Source organism: Apteryx mantelli, chromosome 14, assembly GCF_036417845.1.
Source record: "Apteryx mantelli isolate bAptMan1 chromosome 14, bAptMan1.hap1, whole genome shotgun sequence".
Lineage (NCBI taxonomy): Eukaryota > Metazoa > Chordata > Aves > Apterygiformes > Apterygidae > Apteryx > Apteryx mantelli.
The window spans coordinates 11,332,472-11,358,756 of NC_089991.1; the positions used below are offsets into that span (position 1 = coordinate 11,332,472).

The following is a 26,285-nucleotide window of genomic DNA, read 5'->3' on the forward strand; positions in this document are numbered from 1 at the left end:
TGTGGATTACTGCTTTATAACTGCTTGCTCCCGAAGCACACACGCACTGCAATTTTCTGCACACCTGAACAGCATACTGGTTAGAGAAAATGAACACTACATATTCCCCTGACATAATATTTTGTCTGCTGGATACAGTAAGTCAGAGATTGCTTACTTGACCTCTCCTGACCCATTAATGACATAACGTTGGACACAGCTGTTCAGAACTTCACAAGGCCGAAGCAGAGAAAGAAATGGGGGGAGATGTCAAACACGCTACTCACATCCGAGCCCGGTGGGAAAGTCCTTGAAACTGGTCTAGGGGTATTTAATCTTACAACACTCTCTCCTGAAGTAAATCCAGGATTAAAGCCTCAAACTTAGTGTCTCCTGAAGACCCACACGCTCCTAAAATAGCTCCATCTGATTAAGGGGGCAAGGATTTCTTTGAAGCAGGGGTCACCAGTCATTTCATTTTCACTCTGCTTGGCCAAATAAGCTACCGGAAAACTGTGAGGTGTCTTGTATAAAGGCTCACTAGCAGTGGAAGTGGGGTGTATCTCATTCATTATGTACTGACCAGTACATACTACCTGTTTGAGCAATGGGGGTGAAATTCACCCCTTAAAAAAGCAATTCAAGGTCTAGGCATCCCTTCATCTCTCAAAAAGAGTTTAGCTAGACCTCTATTGATGCACAGAGCGCTCTGGGCCCAGAAGGTACCGTCTATCCCAGTGCAATCATGCTCCCATTACTGCTGACCAACATTTCCCAGTGGGCATCACCGGTTCAAGCCCTGCAAGTTGGTCTCAGTCAGCAAGTGAGTTCTGCTTGCAGTGCTATTGCATGCAAGCCGCGCCACGCTGAAGACAAATATATGCTCCACCTAAAGACCATACCCAGAAAGCCACCTTGGTAATTTTATTTTTCTTCATGAAGTTTCTGGAACCATGACATTATGTAACAATATCAACTTCCCTAAAGAAAAAGGCAAATCAAGTTTCTTGACTTCCCAGTTATGAAGAAAAGCAGAAATCAGTAAGAGAAAGGCTCAACCCCACCCCACTCCAGTTAAAAATACCCTAATCCATTAATCTTAAAACACTTCATAATTAAAATTTGGAAGTTTTATATAAATATATGTATCAGCTGGTAGGAGGAGGACCGTGATTTGTGATGCTGGAATTCCTTGGCTTGGCAATACTGCAGAGATCCCTGATAGCCTTTCTCCAGCAGAAAAAGACGATCATTGGGTAAATTTGTTCCTCCCTGTAATAACTGCTATCCATGGTAACTAAAGCACCCTGTTATTGAGGCCATATCTGAATTTATGCTCGGAGGAATGCCCATCACCCTCCCCCATCTTCCCCACACCTTTTTGGGTACCCCTTACTTACAATTGTGAAGTTCATGACCTTCAGAATCCAGATGGTCATAGCAAGGTTCACCAGGATTAAAATCATTAGGAGCAGCACAAAGAAATAGAGGCATCTCTTCCTCCAGCCATAAATCCCCACTTTGTATACCTGGGGTCCTTCCGAGGTCTGCATGGTGCTCCTGGGCGCGTACTGTTCCTGAGGCATCTGAAACAATCACATAAAAATAACCACGTGTATTAAGCGGCAAGACAAATCCTAGGGTAAGAACTGCTAAGGGCTTGTGTCGATTCTTCTTAGAGTTTTTTCTTTTTTTTTTTTTTTAACTTCAGAATTTACCAGCTGGGCAGTGTTTCTTTCTGTATCTTGGCTCTGTATTATTTTTCTTGCCGCTCACTGTATAGAATAACATACCATAAGCAAATTGTGTGTATATATATATATATTTTTTTATAAATATACGTAAGCACACTGTCTAAACTGTCTAAAGGCATCCTGTGGAGATCGCTCCCCAGTGACTCCCTTCTCTGCTCCAGGTTTTTGCAAGGCAGGCACTCCAGGGCCTCCAAGAATCCTAAGGGGAAATTTTTGCATGCGTTTGGTAAAAGAAGTTGAGTTCAGCAGTTTGTATTGAAGATGCAATATTACTTCTCTGAGGCTTTAATTCAAAAAAAAAAAAAAATCTCAAATAAAATCATTCCTTCCAGCCAAAGAAAGAAGGCAAAGGGGAAATGTTTGTCTTTTTTTTTCTTTCTCTCTAATCTTTCTTAGCCAAGGAAACCTGAAGCATAAAGTTCTCCAGCTGCCACATGCCTAACAAATTATCCCCCAAATATTTATGCTGATTTAACAAGGATGCTGATACCCTGGCCAGGCAGGTACAGCACGCAGCAATGCATGGGGAACACTGAAGACAAAGGCAAGGAAAGAGGGAAGGAAGGAAATCCAGCTCAGAGCAAAGCAGAAGCGCTGACACAACCCAGTAGCCTCCCCACGAGGAATTTGCCCGTTCGATCCCCACTTTCCGGAGGCGCAGCCTGGCTGTGTCCCACTGCGTGCCAGGACGCGACCCGCAGGCACAGGTCCTGCAGCTGGTGCTCAGGGGACGACGCGCCGAGGCAGGGCACGGAGGGCCCCGCGGGCGCTTGCTGTGGGCAACGGTTGTGCGGGAACTGTTGTGTGCACGTGGGCTTGTGTTTGTGTAGGTATTTTGTGCACCATGAATTTGTGGTCTTGCCCTCTGTGCTTGGAAAGCCACTGGCTGATTGAAACATCTGCTGGCCAAAAACTTCCTGATCTGTTCTGCAACAATTTCACAGGATTTCCCCAGGAATTTGTGTCTTATGTTTTCAGGCACGCACAAACTGAAGATATCAAAACATGTCAAATAACAAGTAGTTTGCTAAATGTTTTGCATTTAAGGTGAGAGAGAGATGAGAAGCCACCGAAAGCATCCTTGTGCTACTGATTCAACACCACTGGCTTCTTCCTCCGAGCGTCTGGCCTCAGCCTTTGTATTCAATGAGTTACAAAATTCACATAAGAGGATGAAACAAGGCAAGTTCCTCTCCATGGGAGCGAGATCTGCGAGGGCAGGAATAAAACAATGATAGAAATGAGACACTCATTGATAACAGTTTTTGTTTGTTTGTTTACCATTAGTTTCATGTTTTTGCTTACTTTTAGAGGAATTTGCCAACAGCTTCATATTACAGGCTCTAATAAAACACCGTATGTAGTAGACGGTGGTGCAGAGCCCACTGCGGGTCAATGCAAGGCAAGTTTCTCTCTGGCACAATTTTCATTTCAGTAGTGTTGTGCTAGGAATGAAGTTAGAGCCTCATCTTTGTTGCTCCAACATGAAAGCCTTCCAGCGTAGCACAAGATGCAGGTAAGGCACATTTGCAGGAAGGGCTGCCTGATGAATCAGTAACTTTTTTTTACCTTTTCATTGCTCCAAAATTTGCTGAAACCTGTGTTTTCTAATACCAGTAAGCATTCTGTCATTCACAGTGTACAGGATCAGGCACCTCTCTCTCTCCTTCTCCACCACCTCGCTCCGAGACTGAAACGCAGTCCCCGGTGCTAAACACGGAAACTCAGGCACTGCTGGGACGCAACAGGAGACCCCGGGCACCAGTGCAGCCCGTCTGCAGCCGGCTGCCAGGCCACGCTCGGCTTTGGGGAAGAAGGGGCTTCCTGTGCTCGTAAAACTGAAACTAGAACAACACGAGCTTCAGCCAGCCCTTGCATGCCTCCAAGCTTGCTTGGTTTGGGTTTTTTTTTCAGTTTTCTCAGCTGGTCTAAAAAAAGGATATTACATCCCCCCCCAAACTATGCCTCATTTGCAACCTCAGCCTATCCCAGCTAAAGATAAGGCTGTGAAGATCTGCAATGCCAATTAGTAAAAATAGTCGCACCAAGTCAGTGAAAGCCAACAGCTACAGGGCAAGTAAGTGTGTTCTTAGTATGGGTCGTCCCCGCCAATATAGCTAACTTGCATTAAAAGTACAGGAGAGAAGAAAAGCGTGTCTGTACCACGGAGCGGTTTGCAGCAGGGAAAGCGGGATCACCACGAATCACTTCTGCTTTTCAAACTAGGGTATCTCTGCGCTGCAAGACAACCCGAAACCCAGGAAGACCCTTAGGTCATGCAAGGGCAAGCAAAGCAAGCTGCTTACAACAGATCCAACTTGGTCTTCAGCAGTATTTTCACTCACAGCTGTTAAGTCAGAACGGTAAACTGCGGAGGGTTTTGCAGCGCAGAGTGTGCTGGAGGAGAGGAGCCAGGTCACTAGCAAATACACCTACTCAGAGAGAAACAGGCCTTTGCATGGCTACAATCACTCTGACGCTCTGCAAAGGGAAATCTTAAACAACAATAAATTACAGGGTTTCCACTACCTGAGGGAAATTATAACAGCAACTACTGTACAGTCAAGGATTTTATTGCCTAATATTTTAACAGGGAATCCTGGAGAGCACATATTAAATGCAGCCTCTCCCTTGGAGAAGACAAATAATTTTATCTCTAAGCCTCTTGAATCATGAAGCAGGTTTGACCAATCAAGAAACAATATGAAACACCCAGTTCAAAATACCTTATTGCAAAACTTGTTTTTTCTCTTTCTCTTTCCCTTCCCTCCTCCTTTTTTTTTCGCTTGCAATTGCAAGGATGGAGAAAATGGCATATTCAACAGGGTCAAAATTTTGCAGACATCAAAAGATTTATAGAGGAACAGAACATAACCACAGAAAGCTACTTGAATCCACACAGAAGCCTCATTTTTAGAATTTCTCTGATTCAGATAAAATATTTAGCTCAAAGCTGTCCTGACAGAGATAGAGAAACTAAAATACCACAACATGAATGGTGAACATGATCTAGTAACACAGCATAAATTTATAACAAGAAAATAACGTGGGATTCATAGATGGAATGTTTTCTCTCTATATATATGCTCACACAGCTACATTTAAAGCTCTGTATGATTTCTAGTTAGTATTTTTCTGCTGCATTGTAAACACCAAAAGAAAATGCTCATGTCTGTAGTTCTCTAGGAAGAGAAGAAAGAATGATGGACATGGAGTGCTGAGGTCTGTTAAACAAGCGAGTCGAGTAAGAAGGTATGTAAGGCAACTTCATAAGAAACAAGCTATATCCACTATCAATAAGCTGCTCTGTGTGGGAGGGAAAAGCATGCTAGTCATAATTTACATTTTGGCAATTTCTCCTGACTCAAACATTAAAAAGAAATAACCAGTAAATTAAGCATCAGAAAAAAGTATTACTGTGAAAGAATGTCCAATGGTTTCACTTGCAAGGTACCCTCCTCTTCAATTACTGCAGAAAGGAAAGCTAAGCAAAGGATCACTGGTTGCTATACTGTTGGGTGTTTTTTTTTGTTTTTTTGTTTTTTTTAGGAACAGCCTTTTTTTACACTAGGAACATCCACTCAATTTCATAACAGTGGTGAAAAAATAATACTGAAACAAAACTGTAGAAATCGGAAAGAGAGGCACTCCTTCACTAAGTCAAATTTGAAAGTACCTGCCTTCCAAGAGACGGCTTAAATACACACGTGCACGGTACTGACTACCATTAGCACAGTTACAAGCCCATTTATAACAGAAAAATGCTTTGGTTGCATGGCACATCTTCTGAGTTTAGCCACAGATAACACTACCATGACTATGAAAGCATAGCCTGAAACCCAAGGAATTCTCCAAGGAATTCTGGCTGCTGCAAAAAACGGGTAATAAGTTTTTGCGCAATAGCTGTACACAAAGTCCTTATACATAAACACTGCAAACAGGGCCTGATACAAAATCCAGTTCAGTCAGAAAAGCTTTCCATCTTTTCACTTCACCACACGTTAAATCTGGCCCATAAAAAGAAAGATTTACTTGTTTTTTAAGGCCACTGGAAGAGTCACACCCCTGCATCCTCCGATCGACACAGGCTGCTTGCCGAGTATTTCTGGCAACAAAGCTTCAGTACTTTCTTTCAGCAAAGCTGAATCCAACCTCAGCTGAAAGGTGTCACAAATCAAGACCAACTCTGAGTTTCCAAAAGTCACCCCACACCCCGCTAGTTATAGCAGACGTTTATCACATGCTCCCTCTTCGCTCTGCCCACGTCGTCCTGCCCTGGCAAGAACAGCGCCGCGGTCCCGGTGCACGGGCAGAGCTTCGCGCTCGGGACACACAACCCGCAGCACCGATCCGTCGAGCCGACACGTTATATTCACAGAGACGGATGAACGTGTTTCCCTTGCAGACACCAGAGCTGCAACGTTCCCATAGCCCCGCGCAGGCCAGTTCCCCGGGCCCTGCTCCGCACTCGGAGAGCGAGCGAGCCGCCGCAGCAGCCGCCCTCGTCCCTGCCCACGTCGGGCTGGATCCAGGAGCGGCCGCTGAAGGTCTGAGCACGGCCAGCCGCCGCAGGGATCACCCGCCTCGGACAGCCCTCCTGCAGCCAGCGTGCAGGAAAGGCAGAGCGGACAGACAGACGGATCTCACTCTGCTTCCAAACACAAACAGCCTGCAGGGGCTGCAGGTGAGGTGTGGGTGGGGAAAAGCAACAGGTTTGGGGAAGGCAGCATTTATTTCCATGAATTTTACACCAAACTGATTTCCATCAATTTTATGCAGAAACCATGAGCCCTGAGCCAGCCTGGTACTTATGGGGAGCAAAAGAGCCACTCGCCCATAATTAGTAGTTTGCATAACGCGAGCATAGCCGAGCCCGAGGCTGGCGCAACGAGCCCGAGGCTGGCGCATCTGCAGAAGCTCAGGTAGCGCCTCGCTGCACGCCAGCGAACGCGCCAGGCAGAGCAGCCGCCACCAAAAAACGAGGAGCACCCACCCACGGCTGGCCTGGAGCGCGGTGATGAGAGGTGGCCTGGGGCCTCGGACCCACGCCTCCCCCAGCTGCCTGCCCTGGGTGGCGGTGCCACCGACACCCTTATCTCTTTCTCCCTTTGTTTTTTGAAAAAGACGCCTTCTCTTTGGGGCTGAAATGAGAAAAAAAAGCTGCAGAAGTGCTCTCTGTCGTATCCCCAACACAATGTTTTTGCTAGTTCCAAATGCTTCGTAGATTCACACTCCTTAATTTCTCTGACTTTAAAGTGTGTACGATCCATCAGGTCCAAAAGAACAGACATTTCTGGAGCATAACTGAGAACAAAATTTGGCATGAAGAGCAAGCACTGTTTTTGAGCCATCTATCAACACTTGCTGCCTTTCCACTCCCCATAAAACTCTCTTTCAAGCTTGACACCTCCAGGCCTGTTAATCCACTAGCTTCATGACCTAGAAGTGATTTATGGACCCGCACATGGGTCAGACCTCAGCACGAGCCTCCATAAAAGGATCTGGCCCAGGGAAATGCCTTCTGACCTGCAGCTTGGCCAGCAAGGCCTGAGCAGTGGGGACCAGACAGAAGGATGAACTACTTGTTGGGGTAGTTAAATCTTACATCCCTCTTCTGTGGTCTAAGCCATGAACTCACTCTTCTTATTTTGCTGTCTGTGCCAGCACGTTCCCTCTTCTCAGAGGGGGTGTCCCCAAAACCGAAATCTTGGTTCTCTGCATGTCCACTCCTTCTGTCAGCACTCACCAACCCTCCCCGCAGGGAACAGCTCTCTCATGAGCTGGGAAGACCATCGTTGCTCTGTGCTTCTTTCCCAAATGTCGTAAGCTTAATAAGTGGCTGGACAGACAAGAAGTGTTTTTTTCTTATGGAATGTTTTCTTCTTTTCTGACTAGTTTCCATCGCATGCAGAGTTTTCACAGATATCTACCCTGATTCCAACAAGTGCAAGCACACCAAACTTTTCTCTGCACAGTCCGTCAGCACACGTTCTGCCTAGTCCACTAGGAAATACCTCTTTTTCCATATCCACCTCTGAAATATCTTGAGGAAACTGGACTCACTCAGCACAGCCAGCTGGGAAGACCTTGGGGATTCTCCTGAGGAAGCATTTCTAATCCAGATCCCTCAACGCTCCAGGCTGCCCTTTAACTCCAGCATCTTGAGAGCTGCCCCCTAACTCCAACATCTTGAGATCTCGTGTAATTCCCTGAGAAGCTATGGATGATAGCATTTCAACAACAAATTTTCTTGATGATAAGGGCATTGCAAAAACCTTAGTTTATAAACCAGTATCTTTAAGCAGACAGACTGAACAAAAAGCTCAGCTCTACCCAGTTGCTGTTCTTCATTCAAGGAGTGCTTATGGTAAAAACTCTAAACATTAGAGTTTGCTAAAATGAAATGAAGCAACAGGCAGTTCCATCTCTGAATAGTATCTCCTAAAACAAAAGTGGTATTTTATTCTAAGATGCTGTAAGAGCCTGTGGGCAATGCGATGTTACTATTGCTTCTCTTCTCTGGAGACGAGAAAAATGTTTGTTGTCTTATATCATTTCCGAGTGTTTCTTCTAACTTTTAGGTGGCCTTCTTAATAAAGTTACCTTGTCTTGATATTTTTCTTTGCCAGAATTAAGGAGGAAATCAAAAGGAAAGTTAAGGAGGAAGAAAACATTTCTGCAGTGGGTTCTCTTAGGCATCAAACTAGTCTGCAAAGAATTCTTTCATGAAATGCCCCACAATTTGTTGCAATATATTCACACTGCATGCAAATATCATATTGAATTTGCTGCATTCACACATGGGTTTCTTTGCACTACTCAGATGATGTGAAGCAATCATAAGCCTGTGTCCGTTTGCGTCAGGTTTATAAATGCTCTCTCCCACTGGAGTGTCTCAAAGTAGGATGAGCAGATATGAGAGCTAGACTGAAACAGCCAGCAGCAGGTGTGACTAGAGGAGGCTGTGGTAACAGCAAAAGGTATACAATCAACAGAGTCTGCATGAGAAAGCAAGCTACAGTTCTCAGACTTCTGCCCCCAAACTGAACTCCATTGCCCCACAATACTAAAAGAAGAGACTATGGCTTGTGGGAATGTGCAAAAGAGGATCATAACATGGATTTGGATGGCTATAATCCAACAGGCAGGGCAAAAATGGGGAACCAGGGGCTTGAGCATGTGCCAGCAGCCAGAGTACAGTCTCTACAGTCATCCTGGATCTATGCTAGCACAAGTTAAAACTCGTTCTGCTGCATCTCCCTCTCCATCTTCCTTATATGTGCATACACTGTGCTTACCACTTTTTCAGTTGCACAGACATACTTGGTTTCCAGTTTGTTCTCAGGCAGGACCAGGAGGAGGCATACGCATATTAAGGTGTTTTTACAGCTCTCATATCTATATGCTTGCAAGATCATGAGAATCTCCAGTTTCACTTTATATACATAACATACTCTGGCCAGATACGCACATGCATGCACACGCACTTCAGTCCTCTTGGTTACAGAGAAAACCTTGAATACAGGACCTGGCTGGAGCTGCTGAAATAACGTCCCTGGCAGCAGGAAGCCCAAGAGCGGCTGTCAGAATTAGGGAAAAATGCCCTCACCTAGAGCAAATCCAGCCAGAGCACTGCAAAGTGACTCTCCTGCCATGCCCACACTCGTGCCCAGAAGTCCCTCCAGTCCCTCCTGCAGTGTCCGTCAGGGCTGGCACGCCAAACGGCCCTGTGCACCACACCAGCTGGGCAGTCAGGACTTGCAGCAACCCATGTTGACCTCCAGCTCGGTGAGAAACTTGCTCTGCTCATGTCACACCAGGAGCTCAGGCAGGTTAGCTCCTAGAGCCAGGTACAACAGCTGAGTCTTGGCTGCTGCTAAGACAGACATATTCCAGGCTGCTCATCTCTCTGGGTCTTCAGCATTGATGATCAGACTTGGGAGCTGGGATGGCGCATGTTCTGAGGCAGAAACATGAAGCTGACTCTTCACCACCCTCCCAAAAAGCATATAACTAGCAGTGAAAAACATAAAAGGTTGACTCAGTGTCTAAATTAATGACTGTCAATATAAGCAATACAGCTACAAGTCTGCAGGGTCATATGGCAGCCTACGAAGGCTCGAGCAGTCCAGATCATTCGAAGTCCTTCATTTAACAGAGCATTTTCACCATGGCTGCAATTTCTGCAATAATAACTTTGAGCTTATCAAGCCTCTTCATTTTCACCATACTTCTCTGTCTTCCACAGCTCGCCTCTGTCCTTCCTCTTATTCCCTTTGCCCTCATCATCCTCTAAAACACTCCAATACATCCCCTCGTCTGGGGAGGATGACCTTCATGCATCCCAAACCTGCAAAGTCCTGATTTGGTCCAACCCAACCCATTTCAGCTCCCTAGCACGAATATTTCCAGTAAGGATCCAATCCACTGAATTCCACTGTGTCCAGCTGGGGTTTCCTCACTGCCTGATCCTGACGGCATCCCCCAGAGCTGTCTACACACATGCTTCACCAGGAGTACCAGGAGAAACTCTGACCCTGTCCCATAGTGGAGCCGATCAATTTTGGTGGCCAACCTGACCTTGTCACTGAATGCTTTGGATCACCAAAATGAATGACCTTTTGAGTCCTGTACATACATCTTGCTGGACACAGGAAAAGCAAACCACAGGGTCTAACTCCTGTGAATTCAGCCAGAAATGTTTAGCACTGTCCCACTGTATAATATAATATCCTTAATTCATTCCTCACTTTAAAAAAAAACCAAAACAAAACAGAAAACATGGATAAAAAGCATTTTCAACACATCAGATAACACTGCTGTGAAAATCTGAGGAAGAGACATTGGCAGAGGCAGGGAACTTTCTGAAGCTACGAGCAGCAGGCTCCTCCTGACACCTCCATCAGCCTTGACAAACACACTGTACCCAAACTTCCAAACACCAGCCTGCCATATAAGGTGTTGATATCTCTGCAAAGGCAAGACGAGCTTTAAGGCTGCAACGAAAAGGATGAGAGAGCGCTGCCGAAATCTGGCAGGCTCCTAAAGGGAGAAGAGCTTTTTATCATAAATGTTTCTTAAGTTATTTGGGGAAAGAAAAGCAAATCAGAAGAGAAGTTGCAGATAGAACAGCCACTAAATTAATGTTTTTCCTTCTAATCTACTCTACATGGTTCCTGACTGTGCTGTCTGCTGCAGTTTGCCAGTGCTTTATACAATACAGAAAAAAAATATGCAGAGAAATCACAAGGCAATGATTATTACTGAACTACTCCCTCTCTGAACAATTTAGCTATACCAGGTGGCAGGGATAGTTAGTAACAGCTAAATAATCCCCCAGATAAATACATTTTCAACCTATTAAGCAACTACAATGATATATATATAAATATATATATATATATGTATGTGTGTGTGTATATATATATATATTTATTATGACTGAATAGTATTTTTCACAAAAATCTGTGAGTGCCACATTGTACAGAGCAAACCTTTCTGTGGCTTTGGGTTGCACTCATACTTACTTCCAAAAACGAAAAAGTTGGGCATGATTCGGTTACCGTGGGCGCACACAGCCAGAGCCATGGTGCACGAGCTGCTTTGCCTGCAGAACTCCTATTGAACAAAAGTTCGCCAGAAACCAACACCCAGCCTCAAACTAGTCCAATCCTTCAGCAAACATGCCACAGCAACGTACCCTCAACTCTTCTTCTCTAACCGGCTGTCTGAGAGCAAGGAGCCTCTTCTGCCCGAGCACAAAACGACAGCAAAGCAATGGGCCGCGCCGAGAAAGAACCAGCGAGCTCTTACCTCTCTTTCGGCGGCCAGAGGCGCAGCGCGGGCAGGGCGCGGTGGGCTGGAGGCAGCAGGGACGATGCGGGGCTGCTCGCAGAGCGGCACGAGGCCTGGCCTGCGTTCACGAGCTGCCCCTGTCAGATTTTCCAGCAGCAGAACGGCAGCCAAGTCCCTGCCCATGCCTGAAGAATTTCCTGAACAGCATTCCCGTTCTTTTTCTAACTGCTTTGAAACCACACTGTCTGTACTTCAATAAGGCTTTGTCAGGCCAAGTTACAGCTACTGGTCTGGCTCCAGAGAGCAATCGAAAACACATGTGCTGTGCATTAAAAGCCCCCTTCTCTGTGCACACATTCATACACAGACATCCCCCTCTGCACCGAGCCCATCAGCCTGCATGTCTTGCGTTTGCAGCTACGCTTGCATTTGCAGCTACAAAGCTAGCCATGTCTGTAAAATATAGACATCCGTATTTCTGGGTTTGGTAGGGATTTTGCCTGGGAAGAGGAGAAGGGGGCGGGAGGGGTCCCATTGCCACACACGCCACCTCAGCTCTGCCTCTTAACGCTGTGCGGGTGCCAGTAGTCACGGTGCCTAGGTTAAGTCAGCCCTGCCCAACCCCAACAGGCGAGGAAACACAGGCATTAAAATCTCAGGGCACCGCCACTCTCCTCTTACCTTTGCCTCTGTCTCTTCTAAAAATCGTGAGGAAAAGAAAGCATATTTTTAGCATCTCTAGACTCAATTCAGCACATCAGAACTGCATCCTAATCTTGACACATACTCCTGTATCTGCTTATGCTAAAAATAATACAACTATTTTTGAATACTTTCATCCCTCTCTGCTCTCCAGCTGTCCTAACCTTTAAAAATATTTTAAGCACCGTACACCTCCTTTTAAAGAAAATTAACATCACTTTGGTGTTGGCTTAAGGAAAAGAAATAGAAGATATAATGTTATATACCTTTAATCAGAATGGGTCCCAGTTCTTAGTATCTGTAATCATTTCCAGATAACAGCACAGGTCAAGGCAAGGAACATGCGCTCCGTGGCTGGAGGCGCCCTGCTCCTGACACGTGCCCGCGAAGCAGAGCCGGAGTAGATGTGCAAACGTACATGCATGTCCCCCTTATTCCACCACAGCCAAGTCCCACCAAAGATGAAGCACAGCAGCAGAGTTGTCAAGGTAACAATATAGAAAAGAGAAAGTTTAAAGAGAGAGAGTTGCATTTTTCCCTCCTTAAGTTCCTTTTCAAAACCGTGCGCTCCACTTGTATCGGGTTATTCTGTGCTGTGATTTACCGAGGCGCCAAGTCCAGATGAAGTGTTTACAAGAGACAAATGCGGCTGGGAATCAAAAATAATTGAGAGCCTTATGTATGGTCTGGTCCAGAGCGCATCGAAGGCAGCAGAAAGCCTGTTGCCTTTCACAGGCTTGGGATTAGGTCCATAGCAAGGACTCCTTTAGCCAGTGGGAAGGGGAGCGGGAGATCTGCCTTTCACACCCCGCAGTGAGATCTCCCAAAACCCGCGGGTGCTGCGCAAACAGCCGGCCAGCAGCACTTAATCCGTCCTGTTTCGAGAGCTGCTATGGTAATGCCGTGAGGGGCTTCCAGCAGTGCCCTGTCCCGGTACCAAAGTGCCCATTTCTAACTCCTGCAAGCAGCCACCCATCAGTCAACACCACTGAGCAACCTGTCAACATGCACAGGCCAGGTTCGGGCAAGCTAGACTAGCACCTGAACTTCACATATATATTCAGTGGGAATATATATGGAATAAGATGCTATTTTACAGAAGACAAGACAATGGGAAAGCTCCTGATCACCCTGCCTCAGTTTGCTAAACTGTAAGCCAAGCAAAAGGCATGCACACAAGCCACATAAACGTGACCACTGGTGACAGCGTTTCAGTTCTGTTTGCACAGCTTGTGAAAATTCAGCTTGTGCCAGAACAGGAACCACAGTCTCTTGGATCCCAAATCAGGAGAGCTATCAATGCAACCAAAAGCGAGTCTCCAAAACTGGCTACAACAGCAATGATAACATCCTTTGGGTTGGCAGCCAGTAATGACCGAGACCACCAGCGCCTCAAACCTTTGCAGTCTCTTCTTTTAAATAAACTGAAATAGAAAAATATGAACTGTAGATTCACATAATTAGATCTTCAGTCATAGGAGACAATCAGGCATCTGCAAAGCTGCTTGCAAAGTTATAGTAGCCCTTGCCTTCTGTTTTAAATTTCCCACAGGTCTTTATTCAGCAAACCAGTGAAGTATGGTGACAGGCACTAACTTCAATGGATCGATGTGTGTTTTAAGTTAAGCACATCCTTCAGTGCTTTGTGGGTCCATGATTTTTTATGGCAGCCTGGCTCTGGCAGGACTAATAGTCAGACCATTCACTCTGTGGAAGTACGGTACTTTGAAATTATTCATAGTTCTTTACACAAAATGGTAAATCAGTGGATTTCAAATTTTTCTCAGTGTTTGGACTCTTAAACATTTGGCAAAAGTGGTGCATAGCCCTTTAATAATTTCACAGTGAGAGATTTCTATGTACCCTACACAAATCTCTCTTTTTCTGTCATTTTTCACAGCTCCCTTGGGAATAGTCCACAGGCCTGCCATACATCTGTGGACCACAGGCTGAATCTATTGCTGGAGATAACTTAATTCCTTATTAAAAATGTAAATGATCTCTTCGATGTACCATACTTTCTAACTTCAGAATTTTTCTGTGAGTGAGCAGCACGCTGGCAGGTAGAGACATGGCGAGGTGACAGTATTAAGACTGCATTTTTTCCACTGGCATAATTAGTAGGCCAAGTCTATAAATATTTACATTAAATCTGTCAGGCATCACACCAACCTCACTGATAAGGGTGTCTTACTGTAAACTGCATTAATGTCTAACTATTTTGTCATCAAGTAACACAGAAAATGTTCCTTCGAGCTAAGCCGTTTTGACTAAGTTGTTTTTAGCTCTTTCTCATTTGGGTACAGGGTTTACTGAGGTTTGATGACCCTTCTTTTCTCTGTTATTTAGCTATCACTTGTATTACTGCCAATGCTACCAAAAATATATGAACCTTGCAAATGTAAAACTTAAGCTGGTATCAACATAACTATCTGCATAACTGCTACTATTTCTCAGTATTGGCAGCATTATGAGGATTAAAAAAAGGTTTTTTTACTAAAGCTCTTCAGCAAAATAAAAACAAATTAACTCCCCCAAGCTTTGGCATCTTTGTAGCTAGAGATTACAACGGGTCGGGACTGCCACTTTGGGCAGGAAATCCACCCCACTGGAAAAGGGAGGCTTCACACCAGGAAATCCTTAAGACCTATGGCTCCGGCGGTAACATCTCCATGTTTTGTTCAAAACACCGTGCACTGTTGTTCTCACCACCCCTTTGTGCCCCCCGGGCTTTCCTCGGCAGCGGGAGCCATTCGGAGGCTATTCCTCCCGCGGGCCTGGGTGCCCAGCAGAGCCGTGGCTTTGGGCGCCGCGGCTCTGCCCTGCGGCCGCCGCTCCAAGGACACCAGCTGGGATCCTCCCCACTGCCCCAGCGCCTCCAGAAATCAGAGATCTTGACCTCCTTACTTAGCTGCTCAGTAGTGCTAATTTCAGTATTAAAAAGACCAAAGCCAGGCCTACAGGCTGACAGGGAATGGACCCAGTACCACCAATTCCCAGCACTGGCAGAAAGGATTTGGGAGCAGAAAATTTCCTTCTACCCTACCACTTATAGCTGACCTGTTTTTTTGCCTCCCACCTCTTCCAGAAATAGTTGAAAATGACTGTTTAGTATTTATTATTGATGTAGCAATATACATAATTAATTCTGTTTAACTGATAAAACCTATTTGCATACAAAAGAAAACTCATGGGAATTTCATGCTGTGCAGATTTCCAGGGGCTTGCTGAAACATTCCCAAAATCTTCCTAAGAAAAATCAGAGTAAAACAAATACACAGAAAGTATCTGCATGTAAGCCCAGGTGTGCGTGCACCTGGAGTGGAGAATGAAGTCAAAATGAAATTTTTAATATCTGAATGAGATAATTAAGCAATCTCTTGCTTTGGCTTTTCCTCCAAATGACATTTTTTATTCCATTAAGTCTTTTGAAATACGACAACAGAGTCAGTATAAATGTTCAAACGTTTTTAAACTCTAAATTGAAAGGAATCATCTGCCTAATTATTATTTGTTGCTATTTTTTAAATCAGTTGCAGCCCTGGACTCTTGTAACAGATCTCTTGCATATGCATGTGTAAAGAGAGAAGCTGAGACTTTAAGAGCTACGCTTCCTAAATGCAGAGTTAAGGTAGCTAATGGACTAGCAAGATAGCTATTTTGAGTCAGGAATAGTAAGCAGGGGAAAGGAGGCTACATATTAGCACTCCTGAAGGACTCTCCCAGCCCTCAACATGTGTTCGAACAGGATGGAGAGGACTGCAATTAGAAAGGGAGGGGAGGAAGAGGACCCCCAAATTTGTTCAGCCCATGGGAATGCTTATACGAGAGGAATGGATCTTAGCACGCCCAGCAGGAGGAAAGAAGCTTCATCAGAGGAAGAAAATCCGCCTCTGTGTGAGTGTGTGCGCACGCAGCTATAAGGACTCTTACAACCGGTGCTTAGAGACCAACACACTCTGTGCGTGCAACAGTGAGCTGGAAGCAATCAGACCTTCGGAGTCTGCATCATCACCTACTGCTCTAGTTTCTTCAGATGAGATAAATATTGCAACATTCTAGTAAGAGAATATAAATCTAGGACTGGTTATGAGATGTAAGATCTTCTAATTCCTTGAAACTAAACACAAAGAGAAGGACAAGGCCACAGAGCTAACGCCTTTGTGGCCCTGCTCTAGCAGACAGGGCATTCAAGGATGCACTGAATTTTCAGCAAATGAGAAATTCCAGTGACAGCAGAGATGACCCTGAAGTGGAGTCCCTGCTTTATACAATCTGTACATTAAACTATTTAGAACTGGGAACTAAATTTTGCCCCTTTAACTCCTCTGGAGCTAGCAAACAGCAGTATCACAGCTAAAAGGGGACCAGGAGAAACAAAATAGCGGCAACAACAACAACAATCCCAGTTCCGTGAGCATTTTGCAGGTGGCCTGGAGAACACTAAGTTGGGCAGCAGGCAGGGTCTCCTGCACAAGGCTGATAACACCGCAGAAGTGCAGGTGAAGGGTTCAGGGAGTCGGAGGACTGAGGCCGAAATGCCCCTCCAGGCTTATTGGGCTGCTGCAGTCCCCGCACAGTCGTTGCTCGGTGCCTGGATTTTAGAGAAGATCCCTCCGCGTCTCTGCTGCTGCTGTGAGACAAGGATCGAGGTGGCAAAAAGCCATCGAGGAAAGCAGTGATCTTTCCTTCCACGTGCTCAGAGGAGTTTGAGAAAAGGGGAAAGGAGGACGGAAACGCAAATCAATATTTAACTTGCCACAATAACAGCAGACTAATGCTCAGTGTTGCACAGGTCGATCTGAAACACCTATATCGAGAGCAACCTATGCCTGACGGCTGTTTTGTCCGTAGGGTTCAAGATGCGCAGACTCCCCAAGCTCATCTGCAGATTGCCAGATGGCAGCTCACCTAAGACGAAAACTCTGTGCTCTGCTCCCATTCCCACAAAAGCCGCTGCAGCATTTACCTGGCCAAAGAGCCCCAGCCGGGGCCACATGCAGCTCTCCCCCCCAGCCACTGCTCTGTAATTATTCTGATGATTTCAGCCATTTGCAGACTCTTCTCAGAAATAATTTAAGCCCAGCAGAGCTTGTTAATAGGTAAAATGGAAACTGTTCCTTTTCATTTCTCTGGCAACATTACTGCAATTATCCTGAATCATTCTCAAACTACGTGGGCTGTAATTTCAAGGCAATATTACTATTACAGAGCCCTGTTCTTCCAGCCAGCATGTGTCATTCTCCCCATCCAGAAGTTATTTATCAATAATCAGAGAGGTCTTCATTTACAAATGATGGAGCCTCTTCATTTGCAGTATGACAAGGAAACAGCGTGAGCGTCACCATGCAAAGGTGCACAACTTCCCTGGGCTCTCCCTTTTCTGCAGGATTGGTGTAAACAAACACAAGAAAGAAAGAAAGAAAAAAAGTGAAGATTAATTTTATACAGATGTAAGAGCAAATATTCAGTTGGCCAGATGAATAATTATTCTTCTATTAAAGTCTTAATGGTATCCAAATTTATTATTCTTATCTGAGCAGCCTCAACCTTGGCTCATTTGGAAATCAGGTTCTAGGCACACAGCTGCTCTGTAAGCTTCAGTTAGATATATGCCCCAATTAAAACAAATCTTCACCTTAGTCTTCAGAAATCCTCTTTTGGGGGGTGGGAAGGGGCTCAGTTTCTCTGCCAGGTCTTTTGTGATGTTTTTTTGAGCACGGATATGTCATACTGCCCATATTTAATGCAGAGAGCAGTCGCTGGTCAAGTGGAGCTGTTTAGCAGTCTGTGCGTATCACAGTCTTTTCCTTTCCACTCCCTATTTTGATTCTGTCAAGAAAGCAGCTCTGCTTGTTCTTTCACTCAGATATACTTTTATTACATCAGAGAGCTTCACACCACCGGATGCACCCAAATTTGGCTCTGCAGAACAATTTTTGCAGGCAGCGTATCTGTATTCTTACAAAGCAATTAGCAAGATTCTTGCAGGACGCTAGCAAGGCAGACTGCCAGTCCCCAAACAGCCCTGGACACCGCCATCTGTTTCCATGAGCTGTGGCACGTCATTCTGGACACTAAGACTTTCATACGATAGCACGAGCCTCCTGACATGAGCAGCAGTGACCTTGATGCAAAACACTTGATCCAAAGGGGAACACTTCATGTCCTCCTCCAACAACAACATCGGCCACTCGCCATCAGGCTCAAACCTGAGGTACAGGCTTCTCCAGAACTCAAAGCAAGGAGGCAGCAGTCCTAGCAACTGAATTATGATCTATCTTTGGCCAAATTTTGCAAATTCTTTTTTTCTGCTTATATCCTGCAAGAGGCGAGAAAATACTTACTGCTTATAAAGCAGCTCATGACAGTACGCAGATACTTGGAGATGTAATAGAGTGAAGAATTACTATGCTTATAAATAAATGCACACAGGCATATACGCTCACATATTTTGAGTTTTAGCAGAGAATGAGGGGGAAGGTTTAAAAAGGAAATGGATAGGGCCATTCAGCTAAATGGAGATTGCATGGGATGTACGGGCCAGAGGGAAGAAAAAAAGAAAAAAAAGACATAATGGCCTGAGAAATAAATGTACGTTTGCATATCACTAATCACGCTTGACCTTAAACACTGCCAGAGAATTCAATATGGTAGAGGCGTATCTGTGGGGATATTTACTTCAAAGACCACGAAAAGGCCATTGTGCAAAAATTCCAGACTCAGCCTTATCTGTGCAGATGTAGCCCATGGCCCCTCACCTCAGTAGCTCTGTAAGTTATTGGCAAGATGCCACAAAGTGGCAGAGTCATTTAACTGGGAAATCCCTTTCTCCATCACTGTAGCTATTACTTCTCAATTTCTGAGAGGATTCCTTGTGCTTTCCCATATCCCGCTGATTCCTTGGAGCCTGGGCTGGAGGTTGCCTGGGTGGTACAACAAATGTGATCGGATAAGACTGCAAAGTCCAAGAAAGTTGATGAGGCCATTTGCACTTGGTCTGCTCTTTTGCAAATATTTATGTAGTTCCCCAGCTGGAGAGGCTTAGCCCTCACTCCAGTGTCCCAGAGAGCTGCTGCTGCTGCTTCCAAATTTGCGTGAGCCAAAGAGTCATTCTAGCACAGCGTGTAAAAATGTATGGCCCCAGCACCGCATGGAAGAGAGAATCAACCTGCCTGCCCCCTCTGCTACAGAGTGAAGGGTCAACATGCAATTTGGTTCTTGACGTCCTCTTTTTCTCCTATAAATGTATCATTACAATCCTGGGTTACCTGTGAGCCCAATGATCCCAGCAACCTTGCCCAGTGCCATACTGCAGAAATCCCTATTGCGTAGCTGGAGGAATGGAAGAACCTTCATTTTGTAACATTTATTTCTATACGGTTGACAAATGAGCAGTTCATTGTGCAATTCCTACTCTGACTGAGCAAACATACCCTACGGTTTGGCAGCAACAGCTTTTTTTTTTTTATTATTATTAGTGGGACACAGGGGAAATCTTGTCTCATTCATGTATTTTGGAACGAAATTTCATCATTGCTGTGATTAATGTTAACATCATTTCTGCCCTAAATTCCCCATTCTTTCAGGCTAAATATATCCTCCTGGACTTCCTGATAGCGTCCAATGGGAACAACAAGGGGAGTGAGGGCAAGCAGAGAGAAGGAGAGGGACGGGCTTTGTGTCCTGCACCCAGGCACACTTCTGGAGCAAAGGAGCTGTCAGGAAGGTAGCAGAGCTGTTCCTTTCTAAAAAGTGAGGGGCTTTGCCTTCCCAGTTTTCTCCCCAAATGATGGGCAACAGTTTCTCCAGACATTTCTCAAAGAGTACCATAGTTTTCAAGCTATTCCTCACTCAGAGCTATATTTACAATTGCAGTCTAACTCTATGAAATCACTAACTGGTAGTTAGAAAAAGGTTATCTGATTTTGTCTTTTTTCCAAGTGCCCATGTGGCTTTTTCTCATCACTCAGAAATGTCCTGCCTTCTCAGTTTCTGTGGATTAAAGGTACGCTCAAGCTGGAGTAAACCTTCCCTCCACTAAGTCAGGAAATACGCAAAGTGAAAAATTAAATCCCTTTCCCACAAAACCTGTTTCCAAACACAGAGATGTTCTAATAAAAAGCTTAATGCTTTTGTAACCTCCTTGCCTGACAGAAGATCAGCAAAAGAGCAATAAGTGCAGAGCGTTTGTTCCCAATTGTGTGTGAAAATATAAATATGTATTTAAGTACAATGACATTTAAGTAACGAGTAATGTATTGTTGCAGTGGGGTTGCACACGAATGCTGCAGCAGCAGATCCTATCTGACAAGGCCAGAGGCTAAGTGTTTCTCAATATGCTGCTTTACTAAGTGAGCATCTGACCCCTTTGTACGAAGCAGCGCTGCCCTGCCTTCACGTTAGCATTGCTGAGCAAAGCTTCCCCGTTTCGCCCCTTCCGCTGTTTATCATCATCATAGCAAATCAGAGCAACGAAGTTCCCATCCCTGCTGCCACACAGAGGTTAAACCAATCTCGCTGCAACAGAGCAGCAAGGCAAGTGCATTCCCCTTAACCTAAATCAGCCCGGTACCCGGGCTTTCGAGGCGAGCGGGGGGGACGTGCTTGCTTGCAGGGAACGCGGCTGTGAGCGCGCTCTGGAACAGGCCCAGAGTTTTACAGGTTTATCATCCCCACGCATAAACTACCTCCCAGTCGGGCCCTTTTTCACTTACCTGTTTTTATTATTCTACAGCTGGAACTTCTCCGCAAATCTCTCAAAGGTTAACAGGCCTGTCCAGAAAGCACAAGAACCAGCCCTGCTACAGCCTATGAATTTTAATGCTCTACATTACAACAAGCGTGCTATTTTTATACCTGATAGCAGTCCACAATCAGCAGTATTTCAGTAACTGTATAAGATATGACAGAGGCCAAGGAAAGGAACAATAACGGTTTGTGCAACAGCCAGCCTGCAAATAACAAGAGAAGACCACCAGAAAGGTGGAAGGGCGGGAGGGGGGGAACGTATCAGGGGAGATTCAGAGAAACTCCAGCAAAGGCACCTCCATCTGCTAGCTTTACAAAGCAAGAAAATTTTGTGATCCTATCGCAAGCTCTGCAGCTCTGGAATTGCACAGTCTCATACAGCTGGTCTGCAAGTGTTTCAGACAGATGGTGATCCCCATGTGAAATTAGTCAATCTTTCTTTGATAGGTTTGAGAAAGTCCCATCGCTGTCTCCCTAAGAGAAATGACATCTTTTTGCTGAAAGTTACAGGTTGTTGCAGGCAAAAGGATAAAAATACACCCACGCACTTTCTGTATCCACTGTACACTCAAGCTGTCCATGTATTTTGCAGCAAGGAATACTTGCATGCACTGAGACATCTCTGAGGCACATGCTTTTTAAACCAACATGTTTTAGAAGTTATTTAAAAAAAAAATAGCTACCAAAATATGTTCATTGCATCTTTGCATCTACTGCAATGCAGTGAATAGCAAATCTATAAGCGATACTTAAGCCTCACACTTTTCAGTAAAGGATTTCTGAGCACCTTATGGAGAAATACTGTCACTGGGCTAAAATCAGGCCACATCAGTTTTTCGGTGCTGTAATGAACCCCAAACTTGCTTAAATAGTGGAGTAAGGACACTTGCTAAAGCAGCCCTAATAAGGCTGAGTAATACTTCACTCTCGCCAAGAAGCCATGACTGTATCAGCCTGTGCATCATCAGTCTGGCTCTGCTTGGGGCCCCGGCTGAGCCACGCTGCTGAAGTTGTAACTGGAGGCTCTGGGGTTGGCGGATGTGTCCAGCAGGCCTTCGGCCCCGCAAGCACGGCACGGCAGCGTGATTCACACTTTCAGTGTGTCCCTTAACAGAGGCTCACACAAGCATTTGGCACGACTCAAACTCCATGCAGTGCTAGCCGCAAATAAATGGAGTAACCATAACATTTCATGAAAAAACTGCTTCGGTGACTTCTTTAAACAAGCACCAGAAACCCATCAGCATCATACTTTCTACATCTTTTTATCTCCTTTGTAAACTAAGCTAGCTTGCCTAGATTTCTGATCTCCTTCCAGTGTCAAGGTTGTGAAAGGGTAAGGGCCAAGCAGTCCAGCTGGGGGAGAAGCCTGTGCACAAGGGCAGCAGCAACGCGGTCCGTCAGTCCAGGCACAAAAGCTGAGATCGGGCTTGAAGCACAAGGGCTGGCTGGCCTGCACCGCAATAACACCCCTTACACCAGGTCCCAGTCAGAGTTTAGCCTTATCTATCCTAAATTACTTGCACTTCTATATGAAGATGAACCTGCAACCCAAGGAGTCCTTAAATACAAAATTTGTCACAATTATGTGCTGACATTTCCTTATAATTATCTTAACTACTTCACTCTCAAGAAAATGTGGTTGAAAATGCAAGAAAATTAGGCTGATCATTTGCTCATAATTAGAAAGATTCAATAAAACCTGGTGCTTAGCATGTTTGGCATCTCTATACTATTAATACAAAATTAACCTCAAAGATCTCTCTCTTGTTTTTACTGCTTTGCTATCAAACACAGCGGATCTGACAAGGATGGTCTTCCATAAACAGATACATTCCTCCTGTGGAGTATTTAAAATCATTGCTCTGTCCTCAAAGCAGTTCCCTAGCCCTCCAGTTTTCCCTCCTGCTATGGTTACACAGCTTGGAGAATTATGGGCTTAGTCCTGTTCTAAGAAGAAACTCATTATGGGCATTTCTGTTGGAAGCCTGGTTACTTATGAAGAAAATAAGAAGTCTTATTTCCATGGAGGGAAAAATAAAAAAAATATATAGTAATCTCGTAGCCCACCACTCCAAACTTCTTTCAGTCAGTACTTAATCAAAAAGTTTGCTCAAAATGTTAGCTTCTTCTTGAAGCTAAAAACAAGAATGAATATGTACACCTCAGCACAAAAGGCATCTTATCTAGGGAGCGCTGATGAAGCTAAAGCTCCTGGTAGGCTCATAAACCAGACTGCCATAATTCACCTGTGGATGCAACTTCCATCTCTTGATCTAGCCACAGAAAATCTCTAGCAGGTGATAGACAGAAAGAGCTGCCTGTTCTCCTATGCAAAATGGCCCTTGTGTCATGGAAGTGCCATTAAGTTTCACGGGGGAGTACAAAGCTGTCATTAGAATTAGTTAAGAATGCTTATCTGTACTACAAAAAGATATTTATAGAGCTCCTTTCTGCTGTCTCTCCAGAGCAGTCCAATATATCTTCAACTCCATACACAAGCACCTCCATTTACCACTCTGAGTATCTGATCTTCTTTTCTCTCTGAGAAATTTTTCTTCTGTCCTTCTGTTGTAAGTCTGAAGAATATGAAATAAAAGGTACTGCATATAAACAGTGTACAATATAATGTACAACAGAACTTCTAAATTTGAAGTCACCCTAAGATACCAAGTTCGTTTTCTTTCTAAATGATTGATGCCCTGTAGAAGTGGTAGTAATTATATGGCACAATGAGGAGGAAGAGAGACAATTTGAATGATACAAGCATTTAGTCAAAACATATCTGAACATTCGGAAAAAAATTCTTTAAAAATGCTTTGCCTGCATACGACAGCATTATCATCTGTAAAATGGATGAAAAATAAAACCCCTCCAATAAGAAAAGGAGCGAAGAAATCTGTTATACACTGACGCCACCTACCAGACATCAGTGGAAGCAACAGGAAAGAGTCATGAAACACAGAATACGGCAAAAATGAAACACAGAATACGGCAAAAATTAAGTAAGATACGGCTCACAGCCCCAAGTCTCTCTTAGCCAGCAACAAATCCAAAAGCTTGTTCTGTCTTTCCTTTTTTCTCAGAGCAAGGATCTCAGTGAGGACAAATACTTCTCACTTCTAATTGTCAAGGTATCAGGAAGAATTTTTAGACTTCCCTTCCCAACACAACTTTGAGGCATAACCTATATTTACAGGACTCAGAACTGTCAATATTCTTCTCCCACAAACTACTATTCTCTTTTGCAAGAAAAGGAAAACTTGTTTTGCACATTTTCTCAGAGCCTCTCAGATCTGCTTTCACTATTTTGACCAGCAAGTCCAAGCTTAACGAACTCTGTAAGTAGCTACACTGTCAACTGATCACAGTTCTTACTTGTATGTGGGCACCAGTTTCCAAGGATTGCCGGATATTTGGCATGGGGTTGCTACTTCTCTTTGTCTTCAGACTGGCTCAGATTTATAGCTGGCTCCAAAACACATCTCAAGGTCTTGTGCCAAACCTTAACAAAGCAGTCACTTTTCAAGGAGCGAGATTTCACCACCATTGAAGTTGAAGCCGTTTGAGTTGCCCCCCTAGACCTCCTGTTGCCCTCTGTCTCCTCAGCCGCTCAATTTGTGCCCAGAGAGCGAGGTGGAACAAATGAACCTCAAAGACAGCATCGCTCTCAGGAGCGTATTATTTTAAAGGAAGCACGAACATCTGTGTATTCTGATCGTTTGTAGCTTGCAGACAGGATAGAAAACACACAGAATCCAAGCACATGAAGATAGCCAACTTCACTGGGGGTGATGCTTTGATGTCTTCTCATTGTCTGTTCCCTGGCAGTTCACCTTCATTAGCAAGTCCAAGGCAGTCAGGCTGCTGCTCCCACCCCTTCCTGCTCTTGCCATACCAAATAGTTTCAAATTGCTGATCCCAAACCCTCACTTTGTATCTACCTTCAGATCAACCCTTAACTTCTGCTAGGGATAGCCTAGAGGTGGTCTGAACTCTTTCCTGCAATCACTAGTTTTTGTCTCAGCATTCACTTCCTTTTGCAAAGTTTCTGGTCTCTTGGAATATTATTTTAACTCTATTTGTGAAGGCTTCAGGTCTTGTTTTGGGACTTGTTTTATGTAGACTTTTTGTGGATTCTTAAAAATGCACCCTTCATGGGGAAGTCATGAAGTCAGGGGAACTGTTTACATGCATAAAATTCTACTTGTGCTGTACTCTTTGTATAATCAAGGTCAAAAAAAAAAGTACAGCAGGTACAATTTATTCAGCAGAAGTCCATTATCAGCACTGGACACTAAAACCCTAAAACCTGTGTGACTGAGACACAAAATACTGGCCGTAACACTGTCTTTTGCCTATGCACTTTTCAAAACGTGAAGTTAGATTTTTTTGGTATTCTGAAACTTTCCTTTTGGACATCCACCAGAAATACACAGCAGGTGCCTGTTCAATCCCAGAGCTGCGGAAAAGGAAGAAATAGCTGCAACTACAAATCTGCCCCTGCTGTGCCATGGACATGGTGAGCATCTGCTGATATGGGCACATGAGTGTCCAGAAATGGGGAGATGGACGAAGCCATATCTGAAAGCAGCAGAGCACAAGGTGGCCCTGAACCATTTCCAGAGAGCAGAGAACACCTCCCTTTTAAAAGTAACATCAGTCATCTACGTGTCTGCTATCTCAGACACCAGCCTGTTTCCTCCGGTAAGTAAACTCATTCAAATCTTCCCCAAAACATGCTAAACTGCTATTCTGTAATATCTCTTTAGGAAAATCTTCCAGAAACTCTCTGACAGTTAGAAAGAATCTAATTTTCTGTACAAACATGTTTAGATCAATGCCACTTCTTTGCATCAACTTCACCTTTTTTTAAATTGCTCTAAAGAAGCTTTCCAGCAGTATTCACACCTAACAACTAACAAAGGCACTACCCTGAAATTCCCCCAGTATTTGTCTCTCCCCTGCTCCGACATTCCAGAAGGACAGAAACAAGAAATATTTAGCCACCGCTCTTAGTCTCTCCCTACAATAGAAAGGTTCAAATGCTGAAGCCATGCTGAAGAGCCACTGATTAAGAAACTGCAGCAGAGCTAGGAGTTGCTGTTGATTCAAGGTGAGAGAAATTGCACGAAGCCGGAGTTAGCTGGCAATGCACAAAGAGGAATTTCCATGTTGTCAAAAATCCTTCGCTGTCTCTGATTCTGGCATTATTTCCTACTAGCTTTGACTTAAGAAAAACGAGCCCTAATCATGCTCCTCTGGTGCTTTCTTTGTTCCTTAGATGAATATTCTGCAAGCGCA

General features: G+C 44.5%; 1 protein-coding gene across 15 annotated transcripts in view; it reads right to left on the reverse strand.

The window, feature by feature from the left end:
• The window catches only part of SGCD (sarcoglycan delta), a 400,728-nt gene that overhangs the window by 148,082 nt on the left and 226,361 nt on the right, over positions 1–26,285 (reverse strand). For 11 of the 15 annotated variants that reach the window (XR_010885637.1, XM_067304856.1, XM_013953712.2 and 8 more), the window contains one exon: positions 1,380–1,565. Coding sequence is in view for 14 of the 15 variants with exons in the window: in XM_067304856.1 (XP_067160957.1) it covers positions 1,380–1,565 (186 nt within the window). In the remaining variant the exon portion in view is untranslated. Of the gene's footprint in view, positions 1–1,379; positions 1,566–11,546; positions 11,611–24,359; positions 24,411–26,285 lie in introns of those variants that run through there. The other 4 variants (XM_067304862.1, XM_067304860.1, XM_013953714.2 and 1 more) reach the window with 3 other exon arrangements.